General features: G+C 50.5%; 1 protein-coding gene and 1 long non-coding RNA gene across 6 annotated transcripts in view; one reads left to right on the top strand and one right to left on the bottom strand.

The window, feature by feature from the left end:
• The window catches only part of BCAR1 (BCAR1 scaffold protein, Cas family member), a 118,016-nt gene that overhangs the window by 69,448 nt on the left and 31,236 nt on the right, over nucleotides 1-17,332 (top strand). For 2 of the 5 annotated variants that reach the window (XM_056811497.1, XM_056811501.1), the window contains exon 1: nucleotides 12,997-13,470. The exons of 1 other annotated variant lie outside the window; for it this stretch is intronic. In XM_056811497.1, the coding sequence (XP_056667475.1) occupies nucleotides 13,012-13,470 (459 nt within the window). In that variant the 5' untranslated portion in view covers nucleotides 12,997-13,011. Of the gene's footprint in view, nucleotides 1-12,996; nucleotides 13,471-14,114; nucleotides 14,207-14,304; nucleotides 14,438-17,332 lie in introns of those variants that run through there. 2 more of the 5 variants (XM_056811518.1, XM_056811522.1) reach the window with 2 other exon arrangements.
• On the bottom strand, nucleotides 1,043-12,925 carry LOC130456383 (uncharacterized). The gene is made up of 2 exons (XR_008915152.1): nucleotides 8,309-12,925; nucleotides 1,043-2,335 (listed from the first exon to the last, which is right to left on the bottom strand). It is a non-coding gene; the product is annotated as an uncharacterized LOC130456383 (long non-coding RNA).

Here is a 17,332-nt window from a genome sequence, read left to right on the forward strand (position 1 = left end):
ATTAAAAATTAAAAAAAAAAAGCCTGATATTCCCTTTGAAGTCTTGCCTCTGTAAGGGTTAGAGACTCAATTTTCTCTAACAACTTGGAGCTGCAGAGGGAGGCATTCTTCAGATCCCTCAGCCTTTTCTAGGAACAACTTCACTGCTTAGGATTCTTGGTCATTCTGCATTGCATTGCTCATGATAAGCATTTGCAAAAAAAAAAAAAGGACCAAGAAAAAGTCTGTCATGAAAAGAATTTCAGTTTCTGCCCCAACATCTTGATAAAGTTAATGAAGGACTTGATAAGAACAGCTGAAGGCAATCAACATATACTTTAATAGTCAGTGAATTCAGTGTAAGGTGGGCTCAGGAAAGATGGGGTGGGGGGAGAAATCCTACATACCACAAACAGTCTAGAAAAGAGTCAGGAAGTGATGGACCTGGTACCAAACCAGTAATAGATAGGAAATGATTAATTACTGATGTGGGAGTTATTTTCAAATCAGCAGGCTGTGGCGAGGAAGCCTACTAACTTGTTGGAACAAGGATTAAAATGAACATCGAAAAAACAAATAACAAAAATAGATCACACCCAATTGAGTCAGCTCTAGTTGACCTCTTTTTCAATTTATTATTTATTTTTTTAACATTCTTTTTTTTGTTTTTTAAGTTTTGAGTTCCAAATTCTCTCCTGTTCCCCAACCCCTTTCTTCACCCAGTGAGAAGGCAAGCAATTTAACAATTACACATGTGAAGTCATGCAAAACATTTCCATATTAGCTGGGTTGCCCCCCCAAAATGAGAAAATTCTACTTCAGTTTGCACTCAAGAGTTCATCAGTTCTCTCTCTAAAGGTGGATAGCTTTTACATCATGAGTCCTTCAGAATTGTCTTTGATCATTGTATTGATCAGAGTTGGCCAACCTATTTTTAAACAAGTTGCTGCTGCTAAAAAGTAGGAAATGGATAAAAGAATAGACATTAGCACAGACTATCTGGAGATACAAAGAACCTAGAAATTACCTCACCCAGCAAATGATTGATTTTTTTTTTTTGAGGTTTATATACTCATTTATTCCACCTACCAAAATAAATTTTAAAAAAATATCACAAACAAGACTAACTCAAAGAATAGCTATAAGTGGGTAAACAGAGTAAAAGGGAAATTCCATCAATTTAAATAAATGATTGATTTCTTTATCAAGTAGAGGAGAGAGAGAGAGAGAGAGAGAGAGAGAGAGAGAGAGAGAGAGAGAGATTTTAAAAATGAAAATGGATATGTGGAAAGATTTTTGTCACATAAACTTTTCTCCATTAATAGCCATGGAACTACCATACTTGGGTGCTAATGCTGTAGTCTCTATTGTATTGCATTGGAAACAGTTTGTCAATTAACAGAAAGCCTTGTCCTTTAGTAGAGGCAGCTTGGAATCAGGAAGATCTGAGTTCAAATACAGCCTGGGACACTACTAGCTGTGTGACCTTGGGAAAGTTGGTTAACCTCTGTCTGCCTCAGTTTCCTAAACTGTAAAAGAGGGATGATAAAAGCACAAACAATGCTACTACAGTTGTCCTCACACATGTGGGTCTTTTCTTGCTATATTCAATATCCTTCTTGGCACCTAATCCTGGAAGAGTGGAAGTATAATCTCTGAGCTAGCCAGCTCTCTTTTCATTATGTCATCTTTCTTCCTGCTTGAGGTGAGGTATTTTATTATGTTTATTTTACCTTGATCTGAATGACATTGTGTACATTAGGGGATGAGGATGTGAGTACAACTGTGCTCTTAGAGGCAGCCAGGGGTTGCACCACAGTGCATAGACCAGAATCTAAATCTGACTTTGGTTATTTACCAGCTGTGTGACGTCAGGCAAGTCACTTAACCTCTGCCTCACTTTTCTCAACTGTAAAATGGGGATACTAACAGTATCTACCTCTCAGGGTTGTTGTGAGGATCAAATAATATTTGTAAAAATTGCTTAGCACAGTATCTGGCACATGATAGACTCTAGAGATGCTTATACTCTTCCCACTTAAAAAAAATCTTTGCTTTCTGCTTTAGTAACAACTAGACACAAGGGCTAGGCAAATGGGGTTAAGTGACTTGTCCAGGGTCTTCTTGACTCCATCTATCTACTGTGCCACTTGGCTGCCCTCTCCCTTTTCACTTTATTGACTTTATTGATTTTATTTGACCAGAAAGATGATGACAGTGTGGTACCCACTTTTACCTTGTTGTGCCAAGACTGTCCAGATTTACAGAATCCTGTATTCCAGTAGTGGTGTAATCCTTCTCCCAGTGGGTTAGGAAGGCTCATTACTCTTCTGCTGTACTTCCCCAACTACCTCCCCTGGAAAATGGAGAGAGGTGATAGTTAGAAAGCCAAGGAGAGGTTCCCTGGGGACTCCACTTGGAATCAGGGAATATCAGATGAGTTAAAAATTGGTAGTGTTTTGGAAAATATATAAAAGTAAGGAGAGAAACTCACAGTGATGGAAAAAGGGTGACAGCAGGAAGGTGATGGAGGGAAAGAGAACTGAGAGCTGGAAATGACTCAGAGATCATCCTCCAGTCATCTCATTTTATCGATAAGGAAACTGAGATCCACGAAAGAAAAGTTTGCGTGTCGAGAGCAGGATTCAGATGAATGGATTTTAACTAAAATCAGAATTAAAATTTTTTTTCTTTTCATTATGAACTAATTCTCATCAACATACAAAGAACAAGAAAAAGAATCATAGAAGAAACTGTGAACTTCTGTCACATATAGTTGTTTTGTAAGTGAAACTGTTACCTTCCATCTTATACTATGTATTGGTTCTAAGGCAGAAGAGCAGTAAGGGCTAGGTAGTCGGGGCCAAGTGATTTGCCCAGGGTCATATAAGCTAGGTTGTGTCCGAGACTAGATTTGAACCCAGGACCTGGTCTGGAATTCTACCCCCAGCTGCCCTGCATATATGATTTTTAAAGTGGGTATTAAATTTAACAAGGCAGCAACAAACTTGCATTTATTTGTATCCCCTTCTTGCTGCTTTCTTCTTCTTCTGTGTATTGTTTTTTTCTGCTTTAATGTTATTTACTAACTTGTTCCTAACTCCCAGTGGAAGCTTTCTCTTGTAACAGAGAGGTGTAGCCAAACAAAAGAAATTCCCACATTGGCCAGGTCTGGAAATGTCTCCTTCTCTGCCCCTAATCCATCACCTTCTGGCCCAGAGATAAGAGTCCCTGGGCTGATCCTTCAAAAAGCCTTTTTCCAAGTGGTGTTAAGCCTAGAAATGGGTTCAGAAAATGCCCACCTGGGACCAAGGGAGAGGGGAAGTCCTGCCCCACTTAGAGCAGACCCTCTGCTGGCTGGACCGGGCTCTGGGAGCCTGTCACCCCATTCTTCCTCCACCTCTTCCATTCCCTTGTCTCCTAAGCTCACTCCGGCTCTACTGACCAGTGTGGGCCTGAAGGGCTTCCTCCTTCCCCAGGCTGCCCCAGTGGCCCATGTGGAAATGATTTTCACCAGCCCTAGCAGTGGCTCTCCTTCCAGCAGTGGCACATGCAAAGGTAACCCCTGAAGGGCAGTATTTCTAAAGAGGAAATGCCATTCTGGGAAGCGAATGGGGTGGGGGTGGGGGAGGCAGAGATGAGGGGGATGTTGAAGTGGAAAAGAAATTCTTGGGATGCCTTTGTGAGTATTTCCCCAATTTCTCACATAACACAGAGAAACAGCTACACAGAGGCACCAAGAGAGAAACAGAGGTGCCCAGATGTGGGCATGTGCAGGCACCAAGTGGACCCACAGAGTCGGGGCAGACATACAGCGTGCAGATGCTCCCCGACTCTCTGAAGACACCGGGCTTGGGGTGCTCTTTTCAAAGGGAGAGTCACCGTCCTGGCTTTTCCTCTGGATTTGTAACAGACAAACAGATGCTGCTGGACCTCCAGCCCCCCCAGCCAGCTTTGGGCCACAGGAGGGGCTCTGTCTGAAGAGCTCACAATTTCAGGGACCTCCTCAGGGAAAGAGGTTTCAGAGAATCTGAGCAGCAAGCGCTCATGAGCAGTTACAGATTCTGAAACAAAGATGAAAACCACAGAAATCCCCATTGAGTTTTCCCTTCCTTATACCCTGGACCCTTGGCTCTTAGCTGCTTCCCTTTCTGGGTCTCACATCCCCTGGGCAGTGCCTGGAAGTGAAGGTGAGAAAAGGAAGGGTGTGGGGTAGCGAGGTGGCTCAGTGGATGGAGAGTCAGGCCTGGAGACAGAAGGTCCAGCGTGCAAATGTAGCCTCAGATTCTTCCTAGCAGTGTGACCCTGGGCAAGTCACCCAACCCCACTGCCCATCCCTAACGACTCTTCTGCCTTGAAACTGATACTTGGTATTATTTTTTTTTAATTCTTACCTTCCATCTCAGAATCAATATTGTATATTGGTCCTAGGGCAGAAGAGCAGTAACAACTAGGCAATGGGAGCTAAGTGACTTGTCTGAAGTCAGATTTGAAGCCAGAACCCCTCATCTCTAGGACTGGCTCTACTCCATGGAGGCGCCTAGTTGTTTTATTTTTATTTTTTTAGTATCCATTCTAAAGGGGGTGGGAGAGAGAAAATGAGAGAGAGAAGCAGAGAATGAGAGGGAGAGAGGATGAGAGCAAGTATGAGAGGGAGAATGAAAGAGAATAATAGGGAGGGAGAGAACAAGAGGGAGAATGAGAAGGGAAGAGAGAGAACAAGAGGGAAAATAAGAGGGAAAACAAGAGAGATAATGAAAGGGAGAATGAGAGAATAAGAGAGAGGGAGGGAGAGGGAGAGAGAATGAGAGGGAGAGAGAAGGAGAATGAGAATAAGAGAAAGTGAGAGTAAGAGAGAGGGAGAGAACGAGAGAAAATGAAAGGGAGAATGAGGGAATAAGAGAGAGAGGAAGGGAGGGAGAGAGCGAAAGGAAGAGTGAAAGAGGGAGAGAGAGAGAATGAAAGGGAGGATGAGGGAATAAGAGAGAGAGAGGAAGGGAGGGAGAGAGAGGAAGAGTGAAAGAGGGAGAGAGAAGGAGAATGAGGGAATAAGAGAAAGAGAAAGTGAGAGCAAGAGAGGGGGAGAGAGAATGAGAGAGAGAGAGAGAGAGAGAGAGAGAGAGAGAAGGAGAATAAGGGAATAAGAGAAAGAGAAAGTGAGAGCGAGAGAGAGAGAGAGAGAGAGAGAGAGAGAGAGAGAGAGAGAGAATGAAAGGGAGGATGAGGGAATAAGAGAGAGAGGAAGGGAGGGAGAGAAAGGAAGAGTGAAAGAGGGAGAGAGAAGGAGAATAAGAGAAAGAGAAAGTGAGAGCAAGAGAGGGGGAGAAAGAATGAGAGAGAGAGAGAGAGAGAGAGAGAGAGAGAGAGAGAGAGAGAGAGAGAGAGAGAGAGAGAGAGAGAGAGAGAGAGAATGAAAGGGAGGATGAGGGAATAAGAGAGAGAGGAAGGGAGGGAGAGAGAGGAAGCATGCACAAGAAGGGTGGGTTTCCTTCAGCTCCTCTCTAAAGCCAGGTGACTGGACAGAGGTCAAGGAAGATGACCCTCAGAAGCTGTGGGCAGTGGGCAGGCATCTGATATTTCCTAATGGTGAGAAATTCCTTCCCTCTTCCCCAAACCCAAGAGGGGGCTACCTATAAAGAAGAGTGGCTGCGTCTCTGAATCAGACTTGGAAAAGTCATTCTCTTGGCTGTGCCCTATATTACCGAGGTGACTCCCAACCAGGAGCCTGGGGGTCAGGGGAAGCTGGGGCTGCTGTGGAGTCCTCGAGGCTGTTGTCCTTTGGACGAAGGGCCTAATTAGCCCTAATAAAATCGGCTCCATGATTTGGCAAAGCAAACACACATCCCCCACATGGAGAAGCAGGCTTGTAGACTCCCCCCACACCAGGGCTGGCTTTGGAGGCCTGAAACCTGGACCTCCTGTCCACTAACCCTAATTCTGACTTCCTCTCAGAGGCCCAATTCTGCTGTCTGAAATGAGGCTAGCTGTAACGCAGGAGGAACGAGCATTTAGGGGTGTCATTGGCCATCTAAGGAAGACTTTGGCCTCAGAATAACATCTTAAATTGTACAAAAACAGAACATAGAGGATGTCAAATTAAACCAAATACAGTGTAATACAAATGTGATTTTTTTCCCATCCTAGTTCCTAACCCCCCAAAATCTCCGTCGGGGAGTCTGTGGACTCCAGGGTAAAAACCCACACCCTAACAGGTCTGTAAAGTATTCTGTGACCTCTTAAATTCTATCTAAATTTCAGTGATCATACGCACACGCGTTGTTATTTCACAGAGTATTACCCCATCCATGGTGGCTTTTTAAGTCATGCCACATTTATTTTCATTTTGATCATGGATTTAATCATTTATCATGTATGCTCAGATCAATGGGAATTCATAGTACAGTTGTGATAGTATAGTACAGGGGTGCAGAGCGGTGGAGGAGACTTAATTCTGCTTTGAAAAGGCTACGAAGCCACTCTTTTTTTTTTTTAAGCCCTTACCTTCCGTCTTGGAGTCAATACTGTGTATTGGCTCCAAGGCAGAAGAGTGGTAAGGGTTAGGCAATGGGGGTCAAGTGACTTGCCCAGGGTCACACAGCTGGGAAGTGTCTGAGGCCAGATTTGAACCTAGGACCTCCCATCTCTAGGGCTGACTCTCAACACACTGAGCTACCCAGCTACCCAGCTGCCCCCCACTCTTAAGGTATATATTACCTCCAACAACCAGGAGAAGAAGGAGAGCCTTTTTTTTGTGTCCTGGATCCCACTGGTATGGTGAGGAAGGGGGTCCATAGGGATCCCTTCTCAGTATGATGTTTTTTTAAAAGAATAAAATAAAGCACAAAGAATTATAAAGGAAACCAATTATATTATAAAAGTTAATTAAAAAAATTTTGTGACTCAGTGGATTGAGAGCCAGGCCCAGAGACGGGAGGTCCTGGGTTCAAATTTGACCTCAGACACTTTACAGCTGTGTGACCCTGGGCAAGTCACTTGACCCCCATTGCCTAGCCCTTACCGCTCTTCTGCCTTGGAGCCAATACCCAGTATTGATTCCAAGATGGAAGGTAAGGGTTTAAAAGAATAAATAAAATAAAAAAGAACCAATTTACAGGGGCAACGAGGTTGGTTCGGTGGATAGAGAGCCATGCTTGGAGATGGGAGGTCCTGGGTTCAAATGTGGCTTCAGACACTCTGGACAAATCAATGAATTCCCATTGCCTAGCCCTTACTCCTCTTCTGTCTTGGAAGTATGGAAGTATTGAGTCTAAGACAAGATAAAGGTTCAAGAAAACAAAAAAGAAGTTCACAGACCCCAGGTTGAAGAGCCTTAGCTGACTATCATCCCTTCCCCTAAAATGTAAACCCTTTAAGGGGAGGAACTATATATCTATAGCCAGGATTCTTCCCTCCCTCTCTTCTGTCACCCCCAGTCTGGGTCAGGAATCCCCTCAGGGTAGGCAGTAGCATCCGAAAAGGAAGAGAGCTTAAGGTGTCCCCATTCCCTTTCAGCTCAGACGGAGAGAAGCTTCAGAAAAGGATCTTGCCCCATCCCATCCCCTTGGTGTCCTCCTTAGCGCTCTTGTGCTTTGGGGGCTGGCGAGAGGACGTAACAGGACAAAGAACTGGGGCAGCGCCGATGATTTTGAAATCTGATTTATTCTAAAGGAGGTTATGTCCCAAGACAGGGTACTTGTTCCATTAAAAAAGCCCCTTCTCTCCCCAGCCTCGTTCTTCTCTTCCTCTCTCCCCACCCCAAATCCTCACTTGAATTGAGCGAATCACTTGCCCCCATTCCATTTAGCCTGCTGAAGGTCTGTCGGGGATGTCTGCTCCCAGAGTCCACTCTGCCCCATTTGGTTCCTAGGGAGGCTCCCCTCTGCCCCTGGGAAGTGTCCCCCGGCCCTCTGAGCCTCCAGACCCGCCCCCTAGCTAGCACCCTTTTTTGTGGATGTAGAGGGTCAGGGGAGGGAAAGGCAGGCTGGTTAGGAAGGAGGTCTCTTGGGTTCCAGCTCTGCCCAGGATTCACTGGCTAATATACTTGGACAATACGGGATAGGGAGTCTGATTCCTAGTTTTCTAGCCCGGGGTGGGAGCAAAGAGAGAGAGGGTTTTGCTGATGGTTGCACAGCTAATTGGTACCCCAGCCAGGGTACTTTCTAATACATCATCTCTCCCCGTCCTCAGTTTCCTCACACGTAAAATGATGGCAACCTTCCTTCCTCCCCCTGCCTGCTTTCCAGGGAAGGGTTAAATGAAAAAACAACACAAAACATGGAAATTCTGGCTTGGTTTGGAAAGGTCTCGGACTCACCAGACCTTGGCTTACCTCTCCAGCGGTGTGATTCTGGGCCAATCGCTTTACTCGGTTTCCCCATCTGTAAAAACGGGAGAGGTTGGATGCATGATCTCTGCAGCTCCTCCTTCCTCCATGGGAGGGGGATATTGTGGCCCCCCAGAGCCAGGAAAGTTGGGTTCTCAGTTTTGTTTGCAGCTGGCCTCGGCACAAGTCATCCCATTTCGTTTCTTCAAAGCCTCAAGTTCATTCATTTCATTCGATCCGTATTGGTTAAGCATCTCTTTGGGGCCAGGGATGCAGAGATAAAAAGGAACCAGCCCCTGCCTGCACGGATCTTTTATTTTATTGGGGGAACAACATGGATGGATAAAGAAATCCAAGGCTGTACAAGGGAAGGATGTGAGTAGGAGGACAACGAACCCTCCCTGCTAAGATCAGGAAAGCCCTCTTGTAGATGGAGGAACCTGAGCTGAGCCTGGCAGGAAGCTGGGGGTCCAGGAGCCGTAGTCGAGGAGGGGGTGTATCTCCTGCAAAGGCTCGACCGGAGGTGGGAGAGGATGGAAGGTTGCAGGTAGCAGTACGTGGGCTCTAGCTCTAGTTGGTGTTTTAGTCGTTTTCAAAATCTGGGAGAGAAGGAAGGAAAGAAATATTAAGCACCTACTATGTGCCAGCCATCGTGCTAAATGCTGCGTCCAGCCAGTGTCTGACAAATTGGTTCTGTTCAAAGTCCCAGAGATGGCAAGGCTTTGAGGCTGGCACTGTCGGGTAAGAACCTTTTGATCCACAGAGAAATAACTGACTCAATCAGTAAGTGCCCCATTGAACTGGCACCGATCGGGGCACGTCAGGCAGAGTGCGGCCCCCTGGCACCCTGCCTCTCCTGGCTGAGGACCTGTGTTCCTGGGAAGAGGCCAGAGGCACGGCGGAGCAGAGAAAGAAGCCTGGTCTCCACATGGCACGCTGCTTCCCTCCCAAGCACATATTTATCTTGGAGACAGGAAAGGTTGAGTCAGTTCTGCCCGGCTTCAAACCTGTGGTGCCGAGGAGTCTGGGTATTTCGCCCCAGGGACTGCGATCCTAGGTGGTGGCAGTGACGTCAGATCTGATGTCTGCCCTGGGCTGGGGCTGCAGGGCTCGCCAAAGCTTCCTGCTCTGGCCGTTTGAAGATGCTTTTGGAGAAACTGATGGGGAAGTGACGCGGCCCCTGGAGATGCTGGCTGCTGCTCACAGGGGCTGCTTTAGATAACTCAGCCTGGGTCTGCGCAGTGCCGAGGACTCTGGGGACAGGGGGCTATGATAAGTGAATAAGTGGCTCAGTGGATAGAGAGCCAGACGTGGAGACAGGAGCTCCTGGGTTCAAATCTAGCCTCAGACACTTCCCAGCGGGGTGACCCTGGGCAAGTCACTTCACCCCCGTTGCCTAGCCCTTGCTTTTCTTCTATCTTGGAACTGATATTGAGTATGGATTCTCTATGGATTTACTTAAGGGGGGAAAGGCTCTTGACTCATGGACTTCAGTCTTCTCACTCACACACAGTCTGGCTTTTGACCTCATCACCCAACTGAAATCAGTCTTGAGGGTAAGCAATGGGCTTTTAGTCGCGCCTTTTCTGGTCTTTTCTTCATCTTTCTAGAGAAGACCAGAAAGCCTAGGATGGAGAAAAGGCTCCTGAAGAGATTTTTGCTACTGTTACCCACTCCCACCTCCTAGATACTTTCTTCTCAGTGGGCTGGAGAGATTGTCCCATTACTTTTTCTCAGACTCCTATGTTGGGTTGAGTGTGTTAGCAGTGAGAGCTAGGCAACAGGGGTTAAGTGACTCACCCAGGGTCACACTACTAGGAAGTATCTGAGGTTAGATTTGAACCCAGGTCCTCCTGACTCCAGGCCTGGCTCTCAATGGACTCAGCTGCCTAGCTTTTCACTTTTTCATTCCTTTTTTCTTCAACCCACTGAGCTACCTAGTTGACCAACTCTACCCCCTCCCCACCCCTATTGTATTTTTCTGGGTTAAAGTATGAATTTTAGGACCTTCTTTGCAGATGGGGAAACTGAAGCCAACAGGGTTAAGTGACTTGTCCAGGGTCACCCAGCTAGTTTGCCATTTCCTTCTCCAGCTCATTTTACAGGTGGGGAAACTGAGGCCAACAGGGTTAAATGACTTGCCCAGGATCTCACAGCTAGGAAACACTTGAGGCCACATTTGAACCCAGGGCCTTCTGTTTTTAGGCCTTACGCTCTATCCTCTGAGCTCCCTAGCTGCCCCTGGACATAGACGTCTTAAACTCATCCACCCATCTCCTCTTCCTAAACTCCCTTATTTCAGTCAAGGGCATCCCCTTTCTTCCAGTCCCTGAACCTCAAACCTCATGCTCCTGGTCCCTTCCCCTCCCTCCCCCTTGTGTGTCATCAGTGGCCATCTCTCCCTCCCCTAGGCTCAGGCAGCCCCACCCTACCTCAGGTGTCCATCACCACCTGCCTGGACAGACTCTACTGCAGGAGCCGCCTTCTCTCCCCTCCCCAAAGCTGCCATTTGAGCCGTCTGCAGGCCACACCTGCCCTGGCACTTCCTCCTGCCTCTTGGCTCTCCTACTAAACCCTCGGCTTCCCAGAAGCCTGTCTTCCTTCCAGACTGGGCTCAGGGTCCACTTCCTCCACCCCACTACCCACATTCTCCCTGCTAAGGATGCCTCGTTTCCCCCTTGTTTGGGCTCCCTCCAGGAGACAGACAGAGCCCCCTTTCCTTTCCGCCTGGGGGTCCCCAGGGCCAGGCACTGGCGCTGCGTAGGGAATCGGGGCTGTGTCCCTCTGCCAGATGTGCCCCCAGACCTTCAGCCCGATTTCTGTCTCGTCTGCAGCTTGGGGAGAGCCCTGGATGGCTTCCCACGAGTCACTGGGCCACGGTGGACGTCCCCATGGCATTTGCACGGCTCCTGAAGTCGGCATCCTGCAATGGGGATTCTCTCGGAGCCTGTAGGCACAGGGCACAGCTGGCCAAGTTCCTTTGGCCAGATGGGTTCTTCGGGGCAGGGCCGGGCCGGGCGGCAGGAGGATCTGGGACACTGGCTGTGTGTTTAGTTAGGCTTTACAGAACCTCCCTTCCCTCTTAGAGTCAGTGTTGTGAACTGATTTCAAGGCAGAAGAGCAGGACAGGCTGGCCAGCGTCGGGTTAAGTGACTTGCCCAGGGTCACACAGCTGGGAAGTTCCTGAGGTCAAACTGAAACCCAGGATATCCCTGTCTCTAAGCCTGGTACTCTATTCATTTCACCATCAAGACTCATCTTCCTAGGTTCAAATCTAGGCTCTACCACTTACTAGCAGTATGACCCTGGGCAAGTCACTTCACCCTGATCACCTTTTAAAAAAAGTCTGACTCCAGACCTAGCGTTGTTCTCTGTGCCTTTGAGCCCACTGAGACGAAATGCTGCTAGTAAAGCGGGTGCCGGCTTCCCCATTCGAAGGTAAGCTCCCAAGGGCAGAGACTGCTGTTCTTTCTATTGGCATCCCCAGCCCAAGGCTGTGAAAGTCATCGATAATCAATAAATAAATGGATAAAAATAAATACAAAATACAAAAATTAAATTAAGTATTAAATGGATATTAAGTATGGGATTCGGACTCCGTTTTTTCTTGACTTCATAGCCTCGTCTTCTCCACCATTCCCAGGACCTCGAGGCTGACTCCCACAGAGCTTCCTATGTCAGGAACGGGCTAGAACAGAGAACATTCCCTCTGGGAGGGAGATCTTAGAGCTGCTCTGGTACAAACTTCCCCTCTTTGACCTCAGTTTACTCATCTGTAACCTGGGCTAATAATAGTCACCAGTCGAGCTCATTGGACGCTTGAGACAAACATAAAATTGTATCATGAATTCTCTGGCCCCCAATCCAGTAGCCACTGCCTGGTTTTTGCTCTCTCTACAGGGCTGGCCACTGGTTTTTCCCTTCCTGAAGTGCCCCCCTACCCCCCATCAGGGAGAGTTTGCCAGCTTCAAAGTCAATAAACATTTGCCTATTTAATAATAATTAACATTTATATAGCTTTTACTGTGCACCAGGCACTGGGGCTAAGCAGCATTACAATTATTATCTCATTTGATCTTTACAACCACCCTGGGAATTCAGTAGGGGCTAGTATTCTCCCCAGTTTACAGATGAGGAAACTGAGGCAAACTCAGGTTAAGTGACTTGCCCAGGGTCACACACAGCTAGTAAGTTTCAGAGACCAGATTTGAACACAGGTCTCCCTGTGTAGGGAGCCAGTATTCTGTCCACAGCACGCCACCTCCCCCAAATCCCTGCCCTCAAGGAGTTACCATTCATTCTAGGGCCTTAAGCACAGTAGGTGCTTAATAAATGTGCATTGTATTTAATGGGAGAAAATTATGTAGAGAACTGGGAACAGAAGTTAGATACAAAGTAGGTAGAAGGCCATCTCAGAGGAGGAGTGAACAGGGAAGACCTCTTGCAGAAGGTGAGCCCCGAGTCCAGTCTAGAAGAGGAGCCAGGCAATTGTGAGGGAGACAGCATCGTAGGCAAAGGTGCAGAGGTGGGAGATGGAGAATGGAGGGTCAGGCTCCCTGGGAGTCAAGCACTTTGAAGAGACAAAATCGTTAGTGATGAACTTTAGGTTAGGGAACCACCTGCTCCCGGATTGCTGCCTGGCAAAACTACCCCGGAATAGGTGAGAAGGGGGCGGCACCACGGGCTGGAAGTCTTGGCTCCGCAGTGCAATGGGCGGGCAGTGGAGCGCCGGTCACGTGGCCAGGCCGGCTCCCTCGAGGGCCGCGGGGCCGGCACGTGCTCCACCGCCCGCCCTTCAAACAGCCTCCAGCGCGCACGCGCTCCTTCCAGTCCGAGGCTGGGGAGCGTGCTCTAGGAGCCTGGCGGGCGCTTGGACAGCCTACGCCGCGGCGGCGGCTCATTTGCATGAGGAGTCCGAGAGAACCAATGGGAAGGCGGGCCGTGCATGCCGGGAGCCGGGCTGGGCAGTGAAGGCAGAAGGTTCGCCGGCCCCGGGGCGGCCCCGGCCAGTATACGGGCGCAGCGCTGCGGGTTGGGATCCGGGCGGCGGTGGCGATGCGCTAGGAGCGGGGCCCTGGAGTTGGGGTCGCCCTGACCGAACAGCCTTTCCTCTGCTCCGCCGCGGGGCCCGGGCTGTGGGGCCGGGGCCCGAGAAAATGAATTACCTGGTGAGTGTGGCCGTGCCGGGCGCGTCCCCCAGGCTGGGGTCGGGAGCCTGGGCCGGGAGGGGGCGGGCTGGAGGACGCTCTTCTTTACAGGAACACACCCCCTTTCTGCTTCCAGGAAGATCGCCCTTCACCCTTCTGGGTCCCTTCCTTTGGGACTCTTCTTTCCCCTCACGCTTCCATGCCTACCGCTCCTACGCTGCTTCCTCCCAACACACCCCCCTTTGCTTCTTGGAGGGACGCGCCACCCTTCTCCTGTGACCCCTCCCGCCATGCCTTTTGGAAGGGCGCGGAGCCCTTGCCACCCCGTCCTTCTCTCCTGAACACCCCCCTTTGCTTCTTGGAAGGGCACACGTCCCGCTCCTGTGACCCCTCCCTCCACGCCCTCCGTTGCGCCTCGGGGAAGGGCGCACACACCCTCCGCCGTGACCCCCTCCCCAGCACACCCCGTCTCTCCCAGCACTCCTCCCCTTAGAACCAGGAAAGGTACCGCTCCCTCCCCAGCACCCCTCCCTGCGCATCCACGCCTCTTGGCTTGGGCGAGGGGCGCACCCTCGCTCCCCCCCGCCCCCCGGTAGGACCTCTCCCTACGCACTCGAGCGCACACCCTCTTTCCCTCCGGGCCCCCTCCTGCTGGAAGAGGAGCACACGCCCCTTTGCTGGACGGGATTCGGGCGCTAAGGGGTTAAACGAGCGACATTTCCTGCTCGGAGTCTTTTCGGGGAAAGCTGGAGCCTAGGTAGGCGCCGCGGGCTCAGGTGATCTCTCTGCCGCGGTACATCCTCCGGGCGCTCTCTGGTCTAACACCTTCCTCCCTGCTTAAGTCCGGCCAAGGCCCGGGGCGCGGGGGCCCCCTCGGCTTAGGCCGGGACCTAAGAAGTGGGCTTCTTCGCTCCGTCTGCGTCCTAGAGCCCCCTCCCCCGCGCTGACGCTGGGCGCTGCCCGGCCTTCCCCCCGCCGGCCGAGAAAGGTAGAAAAGTTGTCTGCGGGGTGGGACGGGAGCGAGGAGCCGGGGGTCTTCCGGGGTCGGGCCGCCGCCTCGGGCTCTGCCCGGAGTCGGAGGGAGGAGGCTCCGGGCCGCCTGCCCGAGGCTGGGGGTGGGAGGATCCTTTTGGAGCTGGTAGAGTAGTGGTGAGTGACTGACCTCAGTCAGGCTGATAAGCAGCGCTACGCGCGTCACGCACTCCGGAGCCTGTTAATGATTCACCCGGCCCGAGGGAGGAAGGGAAGGGAGGAGGAGGAGGCTGCTCGCTCCTTTACCTGCTATTGCCAAACACCAGGTGCGGGCCCACGGCGGAGCCGTGGAAGAAGCCAGTCTCCCGCCCTGGGAAAACAGACTTGGGAGAGAGGGAGGCGGGCGGGGAGCCGCCAGGCTCGGGATGCTTTAGGTCGCTTCTGGGGCCAGACTTGGGGCCCCCCCCCGCAGTGTGCCCTCCCCCTCCCCTCCCACAGTGTGCCCTTCCCCGCCCCCCCGCAGTGTGCCCTTCCCCGCCCCCCCCCCGCAGTGTGCCCTTCCCCGCCCCCCCCCCCGCAGTGTGCCCTCCCCCTCCCCCCAACCTGGTCAGAGCAGATGAGACAGGCCAGAGTGTGGGCCGCGCCAGGCCCAGCGAGGAGGCGCAGGTGTGCTCTGGCTGGGCGCAGGAAGCCGGGGAAGCAGGTGGAGCGGAGGCTGGCAGGGCCAGCTCCCAGGATGGGGCGAGGAAGAAGCATCTGAGCTGGCTGCCTCTCTGGGCACCCCTTGCCCTGCCCTGCCCTGCCTTCCCCCCGGGGTGCTGGTTGCCTGGGCTGGGGTGTTTTTTTCCCTGCCCCAAGGGTACAGCCTTGCTGTTCTAGAAACAAAGTCGGGACAGGTGTTGGAGCAGGAGGCAAGTCTGGGCTGGAAAGAGCCAGGCGAAGGCTGTTTACTTGCCAGGGCTCCGGTGAGCCAACACAAGCGCCGTGTTGGCTCTGGGCCCCACGGAGGGCACGGCTAGGCCAGGGACCAGGTTAAATAAGGGTGGAGAAGGTAGTGCCCTGCTGGCTAAAGGGAGCCTGAGGAGTTTCCTGGAACAGCCCGAGCTCGCTTTGGGGGTGATGACAGTGCTCAGGAGAGCTGCTAGGGGTGTTAGAAACCACCCCCCTAGCTCGCCTGACACCTGGGGAAACTGAGGTCACTTGCAGGCCGTGGCAGAGCAGCGGTTTGACCCAAGTCCCTGGGTGGGCCCTGAAGGTATCTGGTGAACCAGGATTCCTTCAGTGGATGGGGTTATGGAGCCTCTGCTCCCTGCCTGGCCCTGTGCGAGACAGTGGGGAAACCAGGATGAGGGGAGGCCGACAGGGAGAGATGACAGCTCTGGAGTCAGGGCCGGCATTCCCCCTGTGCCTCTCTCCCTCCCCACCTTGCCTCCAGTTTTCTTGTGGACTGTGGGGAGAGGAGGGGCGCCAAACACCCAGAGAGTAAATACAGCATTTGTACAGTTTCAGAGGGATACCCCGTTTCATAATCCTACTAAGCTGTTTTCATTTCAAATGCAGCAAATGTCAAGACCCAGAACCCACATAAACAAAAACTCTTTGGGGGGAGGGGAAGCCTCAATCTTTTAACCCTCACCTTCCATCTTAGAATCAATGCTGTGTATTGGTTCCCAGGCAGAAGAGCAGGAAAGGGTTAAGTGACTTGCCCAGAGTCACAGTAGCTAGGAAGTGTCTGAGATCTGATTTGAACCCAGGTCCTCCCCTCTCTGGGCCTGGCTCTCAATCCACTGAGCCACCCAGCTACCTGCTGGCTTCAATAATTTTTAAAAGTGTAAAGGGAATTCTGAGAGACTTATGAAACAGAATGCTGTCCACCTCCAGAGAAAGAACTGTTGGAGTAGAAGTTCAAATGAAAACTTGGTTTATCACTTGTTTATTTGGGTATATGATTTGGGGTTTTGGTTTTATAAGACTATGCACTTCCAGAAATGAATAATGTAGAAATATGTTTTGCACGATAATACGTGTATAACCCAGATTGAATTGCCTGTCAACTCCGGAAAGGGGGAGGTAAGAGGAGAGAGAGACAACATGAATCATGTAACTTTGGAAAACTGATGTGTAAATTTGTTATTGGAATAAAAGAAAAATAAGAGTGCGAAGGGATTCCAAGACCAGAAAGTTTGAGAACTGTGGAATTCGATGACCTCCAAGTAGTATGTATCTTCTGTTGTGTCTCCAGCCTATAAGTCCTCCTAGCCAGCTTCATTTTCATTACCAATAGGACTTAGAGACTGTGTGCCCTTGTATTGGTGGTATTTAAGAACTCCTTTTCTCTAGGTACTTCTGTGGTCTCTCTGGATAATGACTTAGAAAATGAGTAAAACCACAGCACCCATGTGGGAAAGCAGGGATGTGGGGAGTAGTGGATCATTTATTAAAGTTAACACTTAAGCGGGGAGCACCTGATTTGCCATCAGCCTGCACAGCTGGTAAGAAGACCCGAGTTCTTGGGACAGGCTCCTTCCCAAAGCTCCTGAAGCCAATTTGGTGTCCTTAGAAGGCCCAGAAAGAGAACATGATTGTAGGAGGCTAAGCTGCCCTGTCTGCTAGCCCCCTGCATGTCCTTATTGGAAGCAGAAACAGCGACTTATATCCTTGTATGTGTGCCTCTTCTATCCACTGGGGTCAGCTCAGGGATTCATACCCTAGACCAGTTAGCACAAGTCGTGACTGGAAGGAGTAGAAGGAAAAGAGGTTTTCCTCATGCCGGCTAGTGTTCGAAAGTTCAGCTGTTGTCTGATTGGGGCCCCTCTGGTGTCAGGTGAGAGTTGAACTTGTCTCTTTTCCCATGATCCTCCTGGAAGGCCTGGACAGATCATGGCACAGACCCTTACCCTCCCACACCTCT

The sequence above is a fragment of the Monodelphis domestica genome, chromosome 1 (genome assembly GCF_027887165.1).
Source record: "Monodelphis domestica isolate mMonDom1 chromosome 1, mMonDom1.pri, whole genome shotgun sequence".
Taxonomy (NCBI): domain Eukaryota; kingdom Metazoa; phylum Chordata; class Mammalia; order Didelphimorphia; family Didelphidae; genus Monodelphis; species Monodelphis domestica.